The following is a 19737-nucleotide window of genomic DNA, read 5'->3' as shown; positions in this document are numbered from 1 at the left end:
ACTATAACATATCTGAGTAGGTTGATTAGAAAATATCCAATGCCAGGTGAGATAAGGAAGAGTTGGCCTGGCTGACTGACTAAACAGGCCATCAATTGTTATGGAAGGTATCTGCTGTTCCTCCTAAATATGCAATAACTTTGTACACGTTCAAGGGACAGGAGAATAGAAATGGCTGCTGACACCTTGGGCCTTGCTTCTGATCTCCCTGGGTGCCTCTCCTCATGATTCTCTCTATCCCAAGTAACACTTAACTTTCCTGTAGAGATCCCTCATCCTGGAAGTGGGACTGGCAGTGGCCCTAACCTCTACAATTATAGGCCAGCAGCTCTTCGAGATTGGGGCCGCTTTATTCTAGATCCTAATCATTTCCTCAGCATTTCTAGCCTTTTCTGTTTCTAGTTCAGTTTTCCAGCATCTGCAATATTTTGGCTTTGCACTTGATGTATTGAATGCTGTAGAAAATTCAAATGGCAGCAATTAGAACAAGGGACATCTTTGGCTGTTACACTTGAACTACAGAGCAGTTGCAAAGAAGGAACAGCCAATATTGAATGAGATCAGAGTGTTGCTGAATTGAATTTCTTGTATACGTGGTTTCAGATACCCTGACCACTACTGCATTACTTTTCTTTTGCTAGTCAAATTGTTTGGTCACTTAGTTCTCTAAGACTACCATCACATTATGATGAATGTATTACAGTGAGCAAGAATAAAATATAATGCAACATTCCTTGCTAAAGTTTTATTTAATTTGATGCCAAGAATAACTCTTGACATCAGGTGACAAATTCAAAGGAACTGAGAAAGCAAGCATCAATACATGAGATAGTTCTGACTCACGCCAATGTATCTGTGTTTGAGAATTTTAAACAAACATAGATCCACAAGCCACTTTTATAATGGATCTAACTACAATACAATGGACCTGGCAGGACAAACAGGGCAAATGCAAAATATGACATATGCTGGAAAACTGAAATAGAAGCTGTTGGGTTGGACAGTATCTGGGAAGAGGAACAGTTAGCATTTCAAGTCCATAAGATGGAGGAACAGGAGTAGGCCATTCAGCCCAGCTAATCTGCTTCACCATTCAATAAGATCTGCCATCCTCAACTTATCATCCTCAACTCCACCTCCCTGTCTTTTCCCCTAATCCTTGATTACCTTACTGATTAAAATCCTCCTCATTGCTATCTTAAATCGGTTACCTCTAACTTTGAGATCATAACCTCTGGCCTTAGACGCTGCAACAAGGGGAAACATGCTCTATGCATCTACCCCGCCATGCCCACTAAGAATCATAAATGTTTCAATAAGGTCATCTATCATTTTACTAAACTCCAATGTGTACAAGTTCAATCTCCTCAACGTCTTCTCATAAAAGAATCCCTCCATATGTGGAATACCTAGTGAGCCTTCTCTGGACTACCTTCAATGCCAGCATTTCTTTATTTTGATGAGGAGACCAAAACTGTTCACAGTATTCTAGATTTGCTCTAACTGATGCCTTGTATAGTTTCAGCAAGACCTCCCTATCTTTCAAGGAGAAAGTGAGGACTGCAGATGCTGGAGATCAGCGTCAAAAGGTATGGTGCAGCACAGCAGCTCAGGCAGCATGCGAGCAGCAGGAGAGTCAATGTTTCGGGCATAAGCCCTTCATCAGGAAACCATTTATATGATCCCTACCTTTATACTGTATTCCCTTTGAAATAAAGGTTAACAGACAATTTGCCTTCCCTATTAACTGCTGAATGTGAATACTAGCTTTATGATTCATGCACGAAGACTGCAAAATTCCTCAGAGCGGCTGCTTTCTGTAGTCCTTCTCCATTTCTATTCTTCCGGCCGAAATGCATAGCCTCATATTATATCCATCCACTTCTTTTTTTGCCTGTTCACTTAATCTGTCTATTTTCCTCTGCGGATTCCACGTGTTATCCCCACTCCTTACCTTCCAACCCAGATTTCATGTGATTTTCTATCTATTCTTGTTAACATATCCATGCCATTTTGGTAAACTTGTCAAGGTGCAAGGCCCTCTGAGTCACAGGAGCCTTAGAAATTCTACTGGACGAGGTTCAAAAAAACTAAGCACAATTAGATTTAACTGAACAGAATTTTAAAAGTGGGATGAGACAAAGAGCATCAGCATTCATCTTTTGAGAACCATGATGCACTTGATAATATGCTGAGTGGCTGTATTATTCCCTAAATTTTATGTTCTAACTACTGTTGTCTTTGTTTTTCTCCATTTCGTTATTGATTACACTAATTAGTGTTAACTCATTTTCCAATTGTATATACAAGGTCCCTTAGCTATGCAATCACTTTGTTTCAGACAGAACTTGCAGTGATGTTAATTAGAACAAATTAAAGCAATTTGGAAACACTGTTATTTTTAAATAATGAAAACTGTAGCATCGTTCCAGTATTAGATATTTCTGTTGATTTTCAATTGTATGTTTATATTCACAATTCAATATTAACATTATATTTATCAAGATTAATGTTTAATGAATTGAAGTTATGATACACAAATTGAGTTTTCATGGGTTAAAAAACTTGTATTTCACTTAATGGTGACATACCATTTCAGGGAGTGCTGAGGTGATGATTCTAAACAAGGAGGTACCTGAAACTGTTCTGAAAGCTGAAATACACTAGATTTGAATTCGCATGTATTAACTTCCCAGAAAAATGAGGATCGCAGGTAGGAATTTCACTTTCAAAGCGTTCAAGTGACTTGATTATTGTAACTTTAGCATTTAAAATTTCCTTTGTATATTTCAGTAATTTAGCAATTAATGCTGTTTTAAGAAATGTGAATTGAAGCTTCACAACTCTCAATTCAAATTGAGTTTGTAAGCAATAGTTGACTGTGAGGTGAGATCATGAGGTAAGATGTATAAATAGTTACAGCTTATCAAAGCATGGGTATTATTTGCCAGTCAAAAGGCTGAGCCAAAACATTTTTTATTGACGAAGTATACATTTATACTGATGTAAGGATTAAGTATAAAAAATGGAGTTTGATGCATGTCATGTGAAGGTGAATTTACTCAACTTGCTAGAGAATTGATTTCAAGAAGAAATGGCAATGAGTTTCATTAAACACAGAAGGGGCAGAAAGTTAACTTCAGGAAAGTTAAATTTAAAAAGGTGTGGCAACTTGTTACACGACAGAGAATGTGTCAAGGAAGTTCATTTATATTAATGTCAGAGTAAACATTGGGTTTATTAATACAGAAGTTAATCTTTAACAATGCTTATAAACTGGGAAAGTGACATACATCTGATTAAGTAAATAAGGCAGGGGACAGGAAAATCACATTAATTAAATCTAAATAAATTGAAATGAGGCTTTAGATGTTCCATGCAAGAGGTAAATTCACAAATGGTTTCTTTCTACAGAATGTTGACTGAAAGGAAAAGTGAACAGGTCAGTCTTGACCTTGAATACTGTACTATAGGAAGGTTGTGGAATATTTTAGCATCGGTAGACTTGAATTGGGGAAGTTAATTATCCAGATCTCAAAAAACCTTATATTACAAAAAAAGTTTAAGTTGGTAAAGTTAATTGAAAATAATACTAAATGTTTCGTTTTAAAGTATATTTACTCTTCCACACAGATGATGACCAGGTTTCTCTGCATTTGGAGTACTTCAGTATCTAAGGAGTTACAAAATGGTACTGAACCTTTTGTGGTCAACTGTGAATATCTCCTCAGTTGTCCTTATGATGGAGGGAAGGTCATTGATGAAGCAGCTGAAAATGGTTCAGCCTTGGACATTACCCTGAGGAACCCCTGCAGTGAGGTCCTGCAGCTAAGATAACCAATCTCCAACAACCATCTCCCTTTATAGTAGGTATGATTCCAAACAACTTGGTTCCCATCAAATGCAGTCTTGCTAGGGCTCTGATCCACATTTAGCCAAATGCAGCCTTAATGTCAAAGGCAGCAACTCTCACCTCACTCTGGAAACCAGCAGTGTTGTCTGTTTCTGTTCCCCCCCACCCCCCCACCCCTTAAAATACATTTTTTATCCCTTCTTTTTTCAACTTTCATGACATTCCTGGACAGGATGCCTTTGCTAGTTACCGAGGTATTTTATAACCAGTCAAATGGATTGGTGCAATCAACTTCAGCACAAGTTTTTGTATTCCTTGGGTTCTGGAATGGCTGACATTCAGATCTCCTCAATACAAAAGCAACATGTCACAAATGCAATAAATCTCAAACAAAATCAGAAAATGCCACAACTATTCAATAAGTCATGGAGAGTCTGTGGACGGAAAAGCAGCACTAATGCTTCAGGTTATTGACTTTTGATCAGAATTGGACAAAGTTCAAGATGGTAAAGGTTTTAAGAATAGAGCCGGGGGAGATGTGAAAGGAAATCAAAAGGTCTGTGATCAGGTGGAGGTCAGGGATGATGAAATGACAAAACGGATGATGGTACAAAAGAGCTCGCTCACACGCCCATACTACAAACAAGCTGTTGGGTTATATTTCATTAGGTTGATTCTGGAGTCGACTGGTTTAACTTATGAGGGGAGATTGAGCAGACTGGGACTATACTCATTGGAATTTAGAAGAATGAGGCAGGGTTTTTGGAAACATACAAAATTTTGAAGGGAATGGGTAAGATAGAAGCAGGGAATTTGTTTCCACTGGCAGGTGAAACTAGAACTAGGGGGCATGGCCTCAAAATAAGGGAGAGCAGATTTCGGACTGAGTTGAGGAGGAAGTTCTTCACCCAAAAGATCGTGAACCTGTGGAATTCCCTGCCAATGAGGCTACGTATCTTAAGGTAAAGATACATATATTTTTGAACAATAAAGGAATTAAAAGTTATGGTAAGTGAGTCCATGGAAAGATCAGCCATGATCTTATTGAATGGTGGAGCAGGCTCAATGGGCCAGAGGGCCTACTCCTGCTCCTAGTTCTTCTGTTTTTATGTTCTTATGTTAAGAGGTGATTGAAAGAACAGAATAATTAACAGTGACTCATAAACAAGAAGAGATGAGTGGCCAGATCAGCTGTTTGGGAAATGTTAAGTGAAGCATTGAGGAATATGTAAGACCAACAAAGAGCAAATGAAATTTGTAAATGGTGCAGGCGAATAGGAGGTTTAAGGGGGTTGAGCTGAGGATTTTGATGGGCAATATTTTCAGAAGTGAATCCAATGTAGGCACAGAATTACTTACATGGCAAACAGCATAAGCAGCAAGTGATGGAAAGAACTAAGCAATTCCACGTTCAACAAATCAGACCTAAGTTCTGCAGTCCTTCCACATCCAACTGTGAATGGTGCTGGCCAATTAAGCAACTCACTTGACAAAGATGAGCCTAAAATATCCTATCCTTAATGATTGAGTGCCCAGCAAATAGTGCAAAAGATAAGACTGAAGCATTTGCATCAATCTTCAGCCAGAGGTGCTGAGGTGATAATCCATTTTGATCTCTTCCAGTGGTCCCTAGCATCACAAATACCAGTCTTCAATCAATTTGATTCATTCCATGTCAATATTTGGGAATAACGGAAGGCCCTGGATCCGCAAAGGCTATGGGCCCTGACAACATTGCCGTAATAATCCTGCAGAATTGTGCTCCAGGAATTGCCACATCCTTGGCCAAACAATTCAGCTACAACATCAGTATCTACTTGACATTGTGGGATGTTGCCAGGAATGTCCTGTGCACAAAAAAACAGGATAAATCTAACTCAGCCAATTAGCACCCCATCAGTCTACTCTAAATCTTCAGAAAAGTGATAGAAGGTGTCATCAAGCAACATTTGATTATCCAACAATCTGGTAACTGAAGATCTGGGATCTGCCAGAGCCACATGGATGAGAGAGATGAATTATAAAGGTGAGGCAAAAGTGACTGCCCTTGACATTGAGGCTGCATTTGATTATGTGTGGCATCAAAGAGCCTTAGCAAAACTGGAGTCAGTGGGAATTGGGGGAAAGCTCTGTTGATTGGAGTCCCATCTGGCACAAGGAAGATGTGTATGGTAGATGGAGGTCAATCATTACCTATCCAGGATATCTCTGCAGGAGTTCCACAGGGAACTGTGTATCTTTCCAACCATATTCAGCTGCTTCATCAATAACCTTCCTTCCATTATAAAATCAAAAGTGGGGATCTTCCCCAATGATTGCAAAATATTCAGCACCATTCACAACTCCTCAGAGGGTGTCCATGTTCAAATGCAACTAGACCTGGTCAATATGCAGCTTTGAGCTAACAAGTGGCAAGTAACATTCACACCACAAAAATATCAGGCAATCACCATCTCCAACAAGAGAGAATCAAACCATCACTCCTTGACATTCAGTGGTGTTACCATCATCAGATCCCCTACTGTCAACATCCTCGGGGTTACCCTTTACCAGAAACTCAACTGGACTCACCACATAAATACAGTAGCGGCAGGAGCAGACCAAAGACAAGGAATTCTACAGCAAGTAACTCACCTCCTGAATTCCCAAATCCTGTCCACCAACTACAAGGCACAAGTCAGGAATGTTATGGAATTCTTCCCACTGACCTGGATGAGTGTAGCTCCAATAACATTCAAGAGTACGAGCTTTCAGAGCACTGCTCCTTTGTCAGGTAACTAGTGGGGCAGGATCATAAGATATGCGATATACATTGCAGGCAAGAATGCCCCGAGGCATGGTACATTGGGGAGACTAAGCAGACTCTGTGACAACGGATGAATAGACTCTGCGCAACAATTGTCAGACAGGGATGTTCCTTCCCATTCTGGGAACACTTCAAAGGTCAGGGACTTTCAGCCTTGGATCTTCAGGTAACCATCCTCTAAGGTGGACTTTAGGATATGCAACAACGCAGAGTGGCCAAGCAGAGGCTGAGAGCCAAGTTCGGTACCCATGGAGATGGCCTCAACTGGGACCTTGGGTTCATGTCATACTACAGGTGATTCGATACACTACACACGCGCACACACTCTTACATACACACTCATGCAGACCCTCTCTCAGACATACACATGCATCTCCCACACTCACGCATGCACACACCCTCTCACAGGCTTATACTCTGTCACACTCATGCACACACTCTACCAAGTATGCACACACAAACATACATTCTCTCACGTGCACTCATACTCACACGCACATGCTCACACTCTTTCTCTCTCCCTCACACACACACACACACACACACACTAGTCTATGGGGTGAATTTGCATTTGCAGAATTGTATTCTAATCTTGCTCAAAAGGCACACAACCTGCAGGCAGTCAACACAGGCAGTCAAACCATACAACATTTTATAAATTCCTACTTTGGAAATAGAACCAATCTGACTCAAGATTGGGATACATATTAGACTCTAACCTCACACCTTTAATGCATTGTCTGAGCTGAGATGTCACTTTTTTGTAAAACCTTAAATTATCTCGAGAATGTGACTCAAAAGAAGTTCTGGGATTTACATATTAATGAATCAAAACCTGCAACCCCATTGTAAAAGATTAAAGACTTAACAGCAATCTAGGTGTTTTCAATATATCATTTTAATTGCATGACACTGTGATCTTTAACTCTAAATTCTGTGTCTTATGATCCTGCCCTACTAGTTACCTGACGAAGGAGTAGCGCTCTCAAAGCTAGTACTTCCAAATAAAGCTGTTGGAATCATAGAATTTGGCCCAGCAAGTCCACACCAACTCTCCAAAGAGTATCCCATCCACATCCATTCCCCTACCCTATTACTCTACATTCCTCCTGACTAATGCATCCAACCTACACATCCCTGAACACTGGCATGGCCAATTCACCTGGCAGCTTCGAAATCGACGTTTCAGGCAAAAGCCCTTCAGGGCTTTTGCCCGAAACGTCGATTTCGAAGCTACTTGGATGCTGCCCGAACTGCTGTGCTCTTCCAGCACCACTAATCCAGAATCTGGTTCCCAGCATCTGCAGTCATTGTTTTTACCTGGCCAATTCACCTGACCTGCACAACTTTGGATTGTGCGAGGAAACTGGAGCAACTGGAGGAAAGCCACGCAGACATGGGGAGAATGTGCAAACTCCACACAGACAGTTGCCCAAGGCTGGAATCAAAACCTCAGTGAGGCAGCAGTGCTAACCTGGTGTTGTGTGACTTTTAACCTTGTCTACCCCTGTCCAACATTGACACCTCCAAAACATTCAAGAAGTTTGACGTCATTTGGGACAAAGCAACCCGCTTATCCACAAACATTCAGTCCCTTCACCATCGATACTCAGTAGCAGCAGATTGTACCAACCACACGATGCACTTCAGAAATTCACCAAAGATCCTCAGACAGCACCTTCCAAAACCACAACTACTTCCATCTAGAAGGACAAGGGCAGCAGATGCATGGAAACACCATTGCCTACAAGTTCCCCTTCAAGCCACTCACTCCCCTGGCTTGGAAATATGTCACCATTCCTTCACTGTCGCTGGGTCAAAACCCTGGAAAGCCCATCCTGTCAGCATAACAGGGAGTGCAGTGATTCAGGAAGGCAGCTCCACACTATCCCCTGAAGGGAAATTGGGAGTGGCAGTAAATGCTGACCCAGTCAGCAATGCTGATAGCCAATGACTGAAAGGAGAGAGAATCTAAAAAAAGGGAAAGACAAGTTTACCACGTCAGAAAAATAAGTTGAAGTAGAAGCTATGGGCTCCGGTTTGGAGCAGCAAAAATCACCCTCCCCACTCCTATCCCCTGAATGGACACAGGCCAGCCTGGTTCTGGAGTGATTATTAGACCACACACTTCCTTTGGTAAAAGGGATAAAGCGATAGGACAACATGAGGGAATCCAGGGTTAAAGTTTGCAGACTCATAGTGGGCTGAAGTTGGTATTGGTAGGGTGGACTTGGTATGGAGCATCAAGGAAATTCACTCAACTCCAGAGACTTTTTGAGATTAGATTCCCTACAGTGTGGAAACAGGCCCTTTGGCCCAACCAGTCCACACTGACCCTCCAAAGAGTAACCCACCCAGACCCACTACCCTCTGACTAATGCACCTATCACTATGGGCAATTTAGCATGACCAATTCACCCGACTTGCGTATCATTGGACTGTGGGAGGAAACCGGAGCAAACCCATGCAGACACGGGGAGAATGTGCAAACTCCACACAGACAGTCTCCCGAGGCTGGGATTGAACCTGGGACCCTGGTGCTGTGAGGCAGCAGTGACTGCATGACTCCAGAGACTTGTGTGCAGACTGAATAATGGGCAAAAGTGAGGACTGCAGATGCTGAAGATTAGAGTCAAGAATGTGGTGCTGGAAAAGCACAGCAAGTCAGGCAGCATTCGAGGAGCACACTGCAAGCTGAACAATGTCTAGAAGCTATTTGAAAGGATCGAGTAGTTGGAGGATGTACTGATTCAAACATTTTCATTTGAATGAACATCTACTTGTGAGCGTAGAATCAGTTGCAGGGCAGAAAAAAAAACATACAGTGAGGTGAAGGTCCCAGAGCAACAGAGGAATGTGGATCAGCCGAGGAGAGTGAGTCATGCAATGATGAAATTAACTGAAGCTTAACGTGAGAACCAGCAGACTAGCCGCAAGCAGGGTGGAGACCAATAATGAGGGGGAAGGTTTGTAAACTGATCCTCTGCTTCAGAATTGTGCTATGTTTGCTGCTGCTGACCAGAACTCACTTGCACAATCTCACTTGGCATCCAGTTTGCTTTACCTTCATTGCTGATATCCAACAGTGTGCCCATTGTCCACCTCTGCCAGCTAACCCACTTTCTGGCCCCTCCTAGTTCCACAAAGCCCATTTCCTGACACCTCTCCTGTTTCCTCAGAGGCCCCACTCCTGATCCCTCACTGTTCCACTCATCGACTTGCTGCCACCCTTGACAGGTCCCTCTACTGCCCCACTCCTGATCTCTGACCATCATGCATCCACCTCACTGTCTCAACTCACTGCCCCTCTCCCAATCACCACTGCTCCACTGACTGCTCACTGTCCTGCTCACCACCCCTTAATCAATTTATTCATTGCCCCCTTCCAGATATTTGCCCCCTACTTCTAACCCCTTACTGATCCCCCCGAACAAAATCATCCCTCTCACTAACCACCTGCTCCTCCCAGTGCCCATTATTATTAATACAAGTTGTAAAGATTTAAAATCTCTGATCTTCTGATCATTCATCTCCACCTGCCAATCCAAAGGGGACCACTTATGCTTACCCTATTAAAAATCAAACACATCGCTGAGGGTCTGAAGTTGCTTACAGACCAGGCCAGGTAAAGAATGCAGATTTCATTCCCTGAATGAAATTAGTGACCAAAACGGAACAAAAACAAAAATTACTGGAAAAGCTCAGCAGGTCTGGCAGCATCTGTGGAGAGAAACCAGAGTTAATATGTTGGGTCGAGTGACCCTTCCCTAGTTCTGAGGAAGAGCCACTTGGCCCAAAACGTTAACTCTGATTTCTCACCACAGTTGCTGCCAGACCTGCTGAGCTTTTCCAGCAATTTTGGTTTTTGTTTCTGATTTACAGCATCTCCAGTTCTTTTGGTTTTTATTGAGTGATCAAATGGGGTTTTACAGCAATTAAAGATTATGTCATGGCTTTGGCTGTGCTCCCAGAACTTGGCCACTGCTATCGCCCAGCTCTACCAAAGTACCAGGGCAGGGCAGGGAGAGACAGAAAGAGATCCGGGGGAATGGGGGTGTGAAGTTGGGGTCTGGGGGGGGCAGCAGGGGGGGAAATGGAGAGGTGCTGGTTTGGTGGAAAGAGGAACGGGGTCTGGGGTAGAGAAACCTGGGCAGGGGGAAGACAGTGGAGGGTGAGAGAGATGGGGTGGTGGGGGTAGAGACTCAAGTTGATGCAAGTTATGTGGGAGAGTGGGTAAAGAGGGGAGTTGGGAATATAAAAGAATTGGGTTAGACAAGAAAGAGGTGACTAGGTGAGAGGAGGAGATGGGCAGAGATTGAGTTAGGAGAGATGTGGATGAGGAGGGTTAGGAGAGTCCTCGCCACCAACCATCCCCCCAACCAGTGACCCCCCCACCCCCTACCATAACCATCCACCCATTCACGGAGTGGGCTGCTTCCTGGCAAATAGAAGGAAATCTCTGATTTCAAACCTCTGTTGCCTTGCAGTCAGACCCACATGTGGTAAAGGCTTCAGAAGTAAACCTTAAGGAAAACTCCAGAGCTGACAAAATGAATGAACAGAGAATGACAGCTCGAGCTGTACATTTACCATGATTTGTGCATCACTAATTCCTCCTTCCAGACAAAGCCTCAGCACAAGGATTCCTGGAGACACCTGTGCTCAAAGCATTGGCACCAACTCGATCTGATCTTAGTGAGGTCCACCACCATCAAACACCTTCTCCACACACACTGTTATCACAGTGCGGACTTTGACACAAACCACTCCTTCATGTGTTGCAAGATTAGGCTGCAGCCTAAGAGATTCCATCACACTAAAATACAGGGGAGCCCTCACATCAATGTCAGCAAGATGTCCCAGCCAGACCTTGTGTAACAGTTCTCAGAGGCTTTCGAGAGAGAACTCAGCGCCTCATGACACGGACACACCTCCACAGAGAAGCGGGAAACCTTGTGGGATACCATGCACTTCACCTACCTGGCTATCTTAAGGAAGAAGATCTGCAAGACACATGACTAGTTTAAGGCTAAGGTAACCAAGATGTCCCCCATCATTGAAGCCAAGCGTGTTGCCCTCGCTGAGTACAAGCAGTCAGCAAGCTGGAAGAATCTGCAGACTCTCAGGACTGCCAGGAAAAAGGTTCAGTAGACTGCCAGGCGATGTGCTAATGAGTATTGCACATAGCGAAGTGAGTAAATTCAGACAGCCACTATAACAGGGAACATGAGGGGAATGTACAAAGGCATCAAGAAAGGCACTAGGATCAGCTCTGAGCAAGACAGACCCATCAAATCCTCTACTGGGGAAGTAATCACAGACAAATGCCAGCAGATGGAGAGATAGGTTGAATACTACTCAGATCTCTACTCCAGGGAGCAGACCATGTCCGCTTCAGCGGTTTATGCCATCACGTGCTTGTCGACCATGGAGGAGCTAGATGCAGAGCCATCAGTAGAAGAGCTTAGCAACACCATTGACAGCCTGGCCTGAGGTGAGGACCAGGGTAGCGATGGGATTCCTTCTGATCTGATCAAGCCCTGCAAGGCTAGCTTCCTGCTCCCATTGTATGAAGTTCTCTGTCAGTGCTAGCAAGGAACAGCTGCACCGGAGGCCATGATGGATGCCAAGATCATTGCCCTTTACAAGAACAAGGGCGAGAGATGCGATTGCAACAACTACAGAGGCATCTCTCTGCTCAACACTGTCGGCAAAGCCTTTGCTCGGGTCATCTTGACTCATCTGCAGAAACTGGCAGGACGTGTATACCCATAGTCACAGTGCAGCTTCCGAGCTAAAAGATCCACAGTAGACATGATCTTCTCTCTTTTCCCATCTGCAGGAGAAATGCAAAGAACAGGCAATCTCCCTGTATGTCACTTTCATCGCCCTCACCAACACGTTGGACCTGGTCAGCAGAAACGGCCTTTTCAAGGTTCTCCTGAAGATTGGCTGCCCTCTAAAACTGCTGAGCATGATCGAATCCTTCCGCAGTAACATGAAGGGGACAGTGCAGTTCAACGGCAGCTCCTCTGAGCCCGTCGACATCTGCAGCAGTATCAAAAAAGGCTGCGTCCTTGCTCTCACATTCTTTGGGATTTTTCTTGCTGTGTTCCTGAAACATGCCTTTGGCACTGTAATGGAGGGGATTTACCTACACACTCGATCAGACGGCAGGCTCTCCAACCTGGCCTACCTCAGAGCCAAGACAAAAGTACATGCAGCACTCAGGCTGATTATCAGTCTGAGGAAGACGAACATCTTGGGACAGGACATAGAGGCACCACCAGTCATCACCATCAACGACTATGAACTCAATGTCATCCATCAGTGTACGTCCCTTGGCTTTGCTAACCTCTCCTTGGAGACAGACATCAACAAGAGGATTGGAAAAGCAGCCTCAACTCTTGCTCACCTCACAACTCGAGTATGGACAAATCTCAAACTGACAGTGAAGACAAGAATGTCAGTCTACAACACCTGCATCATAAGCACACTGCTGTATGGCAGTGAGACATGGACTACATATGCCAGACAGGAGAGAAGACAGAACACCATCCATTTGAGGAGTATCCGCCATACCCTCGGCATATCCTGCCAGGACAGTGTCCAACACAGCGGTCCTATCTCGTGCTGGCCTTCACAGCATGTACACTTCGCTCAGGCAACAGAGACAGCTCTGGTTGGGCCACGTCTCCCACATGGAGAATGGCTGCATCCCAAAGGATATTCTCAATGGAGAACTTGCATCCAGGAAGAAACCCACTGGGCATCCCCAGCTGCACAAAAAGGATGTTTGCATGAGGGACATGAAGGCACTTGATATTATTATGGAGTCCTGGGAAAGTCTTGCAGCAGACCACATGAGATGGAGAAGCACTCTGAACCAACACCTCAAAACAAGGGGAAAGAAGCTGATGAGTGCTGCACCAGACATACGGGCACAAAGGAAGGAGTGCAGCAGTTCTAGCAGATCAACAACCACATACAGGTGTGACCTCTGTGACCGGGACTGTCTCTCCAGCATTGGGCTCTTCAGTCACAAGCTTCTTGCTTCAGGGAAGTAGAAAGCTAAAACAATAGCACAGTGGCTCAGTGATTAGCATTGCTGCCTCACAGTACCAGGGTCCCAGGTTCAAATCCAGCTTTGTCTGACTGTCTGTGTGGAGTTTGCACATTCTCCTCATGTTTGTGGGATTTTTTCTGGGTACTCCGGTCTCCTGTCATATTTTCCTCCTACTTTCCAAAGATGTGCAGGTCAGGTCAATTTGCCATGCTAAATTGTCCATAGTTGTTAGGTGCATTACTCGGGGGTTGGGGGGGTGGGGGCCTAGGTTACTCTTCGGAGGGTCGGTGTGGACTTGTTGGGCTGAAGGGCCTGTTTCCACATTGTAGGGAATCTAATCTAAAGGAGGATGCAATCCCTGGTCAGCCATGACCGAAAGAGGCCTCACTCAAAGATTATTTCATGGTCACTATTGCTGAGAAAAGTTTTCAATTCTAGATTTATTAGCTATATTTAAATCCTATCCATAATTATCCTGGGCCTGTGGATTACTTGTCCAGTAATATTATCACGATGTACCATCTCCTCTGATTGTATTAAGATTTTCTATGTGCCTTGCTGCAATCTCTTGTAATACTTCTGTGATTCTATGTTCTGTGAATTCATTAATAATAAATGCCAACATTTTCTCCTTGACCTGTTGTTTCTTGCTTTCTCTCTCTCTTGAATACATGTCACATTTGCTCTTTTCCAAACTGATGGGACTCGAGGAAATTTTCAAAAATGAAAATCAGTATATTTACTATCCCGTCAGCTACTCCTTTTCCTATGATGAAGCCCACCAGGATGTGGTGATTTATCAGCTTTATGCTACAATAATTGTTTTCCTGGTGATGCTAATTGTTTTAAATACCACATTCCCTCTCACAGTTATTTTGGGGATGTTATTTGTATTCTCTACAGTGAAGACAGGTGCAAAATCTCTGTTCAATTCATTTACTATGTTCTGAGCTCCAATATTAATTCTCCAGACTCACTTTCAAGGGAGGAGAAAGTGAGGACTGCAGATGTTGGAGATCAGAGTCAAGAGTGTGGTGCTGGAAAAGCACAGCAGGTCAGGCAGCATCCAAGGAGCAGGAGAATCAACATTTCAAGCAAGAGCCCTTCACACATTTTGGGCAAGAAACTTTCATCAGGATGATTTACTGGAAACATTGATTCTCCTACTCCTCAGATGCTGCCTGACCTGTTGTGCTTTTCCAGCATCACACTCACTTTCAAGAGAATCAACATCACCTTTACTTACTCTTTTTCCTCATAAATATTTGTAGAAACTCACACTATCTAGTTTTATATTTCTGGCTAGCTTTCTGTCATACTCTGATCTCTCCTTCCTTATTAATCTTTTTGTCATCCCTCGTTGTTCTGTCCAATCTTTTGACCTGCAACTGATCTTTCAGAAGTTTTTCTTTCATTTTCAATCTATCATTAACTTCCTTCATGTGTAAGGACTACACATATTCTATTTGGAATTATAGAAATGAAAATTTGAATTATCAGCTTTCCTTTTACAATTGAATAGAACTGTATTGTGTACTTTTGCTGCAACTGAATTTGACAGTTTTCTGGGACATGACCACAGGTTTCTTTGAGGAAAAAATAAGTACCTGTCCAGCAACAGCATGTGGATTGGTTATAAGTTGCAATTTGTCACTGAATTGAGAGGAGAGAGAGCAGCTCAGACATTCAAAAACCTGCCAGCCAGTGAGATCACTTCCTTTCTCTGTGAGTGGAAAATAAATACAAAAGACTGTGCCCCCCCCCAAAGAAAAACTGCTCATTCAATCAAGAGTTAAGTCCAATTAACTGGCTCGCAGTTGAAACTGCTGCTGAAAATGACAATGTTATATTATCACCATAAACCAAAACCTATTGAGAGAAGATCGCATTATTTCCTTACTGTAGCTTGGTTTCTGATATACAAACTTTATATTTCTTGTCTATATTTTCCACGCACAGTATTCCTGAAAAAAATTGCCTTGTCCAACCTGTCGTATTGTTTACGAGTGAATGTGTATGTTTGGATTTAAAGGGGATATAGTTTAAGTTTGCATATTAGTAATTAAGAATCTGTTTTGCTGCATTTTAGAGCATTAGTGTGTTATAACAGGCAGGTTTTTATTTTCATATTTATTAATGTATCCTGCTGTAAGTTTTTTCTGATGGTGATCACAGTCAGGCATTTACCCATAGACTTTATTATTATAGAGTCATACAGCATGGAAACAGATCCTTCAGTCCAACCAGTCTATGCCGAACATAATCCTAAACTAAATTAGTCCCACTAGCCTGCTCCTGGCCCATTTCCCTCTAAACATTTCTTATTCGTGTATCCATCCAAATGTCTTTTAAACATTATAATTGCACTCACATCCTCACGAGTTCACTCCACACATGAACGACCCTGTGTAAAAAAATTTCCCACATGTCCTTTTTAAATCTCTCTCTCTCTCTCACCTTAACAATTTGTCCCTTAGTCTTGAAAATCCCCTTCCTAGGGAAGAGACAACTACCATCAACTCTATCTGATATATTTCATATTTGTGACATTTCATGGATTTGGGATGCTTGACGTCTTGTACAATTTTCCTACAAGGGTCATAGTATTAGTTTCAGATAATGTGTCCTTTCCTTAGAATGTTTCTTTCTCACTGGAACATGGCTTAAGTTTAAAACCCCAGGACCCTACTCATTCTTCTCTTTCTTAAGCTGGATACGAAAATCAATCATGTTATGATTCCTACTACCTAGAGGCACAGCCATAGAAGGAAACAACATATAAAGATTAAAGCAACACTGTAGCAGAACAAGGGCTGTGTTTAACTGTATGCTTCAGGGTAGAAAACATCATCTTGATGCAAATAAAGAAGTCCTGGAAGCTGGAAGCCAAATTTAAGGAAAGCAAATTGCAGACCTGGTCAGGAGATGGACCATAGCAGTTTATGCTTATAGTCAAATTGCAATTGCAGTTAAGATGCACTGGCTGCAGAGGGGACTTAAACAGTGGAGGAGAAAGGGAATTAGATGACCAAGGAACAGAGCACAGTAAGGAGCTCCATAGGGAGCTGGCCACCGAGACGTCGGTATGACATTACAAACAGAAAAATTCAATTGTAATACCACAATGAATAACTCATTCCAAATGTTATCTTCCAGCTGTGATACGCAGTGTAGTGGTCCTGCTGGTCATTGGTCTGACATTGTTCCTTGCAAATAAACTGATGGATTCTTCAGAAAAACAGAATAATTCAGAACATTTAACAGGTACAGACATCAAAGTGCATATTTCTATTACTAAAGAAGCAGAGGTTAGCTTTGTTGTATTGCAATATATTTGAACGGAAATATTTACTGTATTCTGTCAGTGACACTAACTATCAGATTTATGTAAAGCTGGATGATAGTTTTGAATTTTGGCAAAGAACATTGATTCAAACAATCATAAAATGAGAATTAAAGAATTTACACAGTGGTTCAGTCAGCATCTCAAACAGAGCCATGTTAAGGTTTTTGCTTATGTTTGTGACAGAACTGTGATCTGTTGCTTTGGAACATAGGAATGGGAGTAGGGCACTGTGACCATGTTATGGCTTAGGTGCAGGAGTAGGCCATTCTGCCCTTCGAGCCAGCACCACCATTCATTATGATCATGACTGATCATCCTCAATCAGTATCCTGTTACTGCCTTATCCCCATAACTCTTGATTCCACTATCCTTAAGAGCTCTATCCAACTCTGTCTAGAAAGTATCCAGAGACTTGGCCTCCACAGTCTTCTGGGACAGAGCATTCCATACACCCACCACTCTCTGGGTGAAGAAGTTTCTCCTCAACTCTGTTCTAAGTGGCCTACCCCTTATTTTTAAGCTGTGTCCTCTGGTTTGGCACTCACCCATCAGCGGAAACATGTTTCTTACCTCCAGAGTGTCCAATCCTTTAATAATCTTATATGTCTTAATCAGATCCCCCCTCAGCCTTCTAAACTCAAGGGTATACAAGCCCAGTCGCTCCAATTTTTCAGCAGAAGATAGCCCTGCCATTCCGGGAATTGACCTCGTAAACCTACGCTGCACTCCCTCAATAGCCAGAATGTCTTTCCTCAAATTTGGAAACCAAAACTGTTCACAATATTCCAGGTGTGGTCTCACCAGGGCCCTGTACAGCTGTAGAAGGACCTCTTTGCTTCTATACTCCATTCCTCTTGTTCTGAAGGCCAGCATGCCATTAGCTTTCTTCACTGCCTGCTGTACCTGAATGCTTGCTTTCATTGACTAATGTACAAGAACACCTAGATCTCATTGTACGGCCCCTTTACCTAACTTGATTCCATTTAGATTGTAATCTGCCTTCCTGTTCTTGCCACCAAAGTGGATAACCACACATTTATCCACATTAAACTGCATCTGCCACGCATCTGTCCACTCACCTAGCCTGTCCAGGTCACCCTGTATTCTCCTAACATCCTCCTCACATTTCACCCTGCCACCCAGCTTTGTGTCATCAGCAAATTTGCTAATATTACTTTTAATAACTTCATCAATATCATTAATGTACATTGTAAAAAGCTGTGGTCCCAGCGCTGATCCCTGCAGCACACCCCTGGTAACCACCTGCCATTCCGAAAGGGAGCCGTTTATCACTACTCTTTGTTTCCTGGCAGCCAACCAATTTTCAATCCATGTCAGTATTTTGCCCCTAATACCATGTGCCCTAATTTTGCTCACTAACCTCCTATGTGGGACTTTATCAAAGGCTTTCTGAAAGTCCAGGTATACTACATCCATTGGATCTCCCTTGTTCATCTTCAGAGTTACATCCTCAAAAAATTCCAGAAAATTAGTCAAGCATGATTTCTCCTTCATAAACCCATCCTGACCCTGACCTATCCTGTTACTGCTATCCAGATGTGTCGTAATTTTGTCCTTTATAATTGACTCCAGCATTTTTCCCACCACTGAGATCAGACTAACTGGTCTATAATTCTCTGTTTTCTCTCTCCCTCCTTTCTTAAAAAGTGGGATAACATTAGCCACCCTCCAATCCACAGGAACTGATCCTGAATCTATAGAACATTGGAAAATGATCACCAATGAATCCACGATTTCTAAAGCCATCTCCTTCAGTACCCTGGGATGCAGACCATCAGGCCCTGGGGACTTATCAGCCTTCTGCCCTAACAGTCTCTCCAACACCATTTCCTGCCTAATATAAATTCCCTTCAGTTCAGATCTTTCAGCCACTGTTAACCTCAGGGAGATTGCTTGTGTCTGAACACAGATCTGAAGTACTAATTCAATTCTTCTGCCATTTCTTTGTTCCCCGTAATAAATTCACCCGTTTCTGTCGTCAGTGGCCCAATTTTAGTCTTAACCTTTTTTTTTCTTTTCACATACCGAAAAAAGCCTTTACTATCCTCCTTTATATTTTGGCCAGTTTACCTTTGTACCTTTTTTTTTGCGTATTTCCTTTTTAGTTATCCTTTATTGTTCTTTAAAAGCTTCCCAGTCCTCCAATTTCCCACTCATCTTTGCTATGTTATACATTTTCCCTTTTGTCTTTATATTGTCCTGAACTTCCCTCTTCAGCCATGGCCATCCCTGCCTCCCCTTAGGATCTTTCTTCCTTTTTGGAATGAACTGATCCTGCATCTTCTGCATTATACCCAGAAATACCTGTTATTGTTATTCCACTGCCATCCCTGCTAGGGTATTGCACCACTGAACTTTGGCCAGCTCCTCCCTCATAGCTCCATAGTTCCCCTTATTCAACTGATGTTATTTTGTCCTTTTTAAAATGATTAACGAAAGGTGACAAGCAGTCTGTAAGAGAACAAACAGCTTGTGAGGCCTTGGGTTTTTTTCAAAATTGGAACAGTAGAAGCAGCCTGAATGGGTTGGGTCAAGTTCCCATAGATCCAGGGATCTTTAGTTTAGCTTTCAACAGTTGAGGTCTCAGCAGGGCTGGAAGGCAGTGAATCTCTCCTGACTGCTACACACTCTCTCCCTGAGTTTTC

The 19737-nt window shown here is 42.8% G+C and overlaps 1 protein-coding gene across 9 annotated transcripts in view; it reads left to right on the top strand.

Moving 5' to 3' along the window:
• The window catches only part of LOC140483805 (protein FAM3C-like), a 57444-nt gene that overhangs the window by 13867 nt on the left and 23840 nt on the right, over positions 1–19737 (top strand). For 3 of the 9 annotated variants that reach the window (XM_072582420.1, XM_072582416.1, XM_072582417.1), the window contains 3 exons: positions 1520–1589; positions 2600–2713; positions 16882–16989. In XM_072582420.1, coding sequence (XP_072438521.1) covers positions 2701–2713; positions 16882–16989 — 121 coding nt within the window. In that variant the 5' untranslated portion in view covers positions 1520–1589; positions 2600–2700. Of the gene's footprint in view, positions 1–1519; positions 1590–2599; positions 2714–3633; positions 3871–16881; positions 16990–19737 lie in introns of all 9 variants that reach the window. The other 6 variants (XM_072582419.1, XM_072582418.1, XM_072582423.1 and 3 more) reach the window with 5 other exon arrangements.

The sequence above is a fragment of the Chiloscyllium punctatum genome, chromosome 12 (assembly GCF_047496795.1).
Source record: "Chiloscyllium punctatum isolate Juve2018m chromosome 12, sChiPun1.3, whole genome shotgun sequence".
In the NCBI taxonomy this organism is placed as follows: domain Eukaryota; kingdom Metazoa; phylum Chordata; class Chondrichthyes; order Orectolobiformes; family Hemiscylliidae; genus Chiloscyllium; species Chiloscyllium punctatum.
This window is presented reverse-complemented; position numbering and strand designations above follow the sequence as displayed.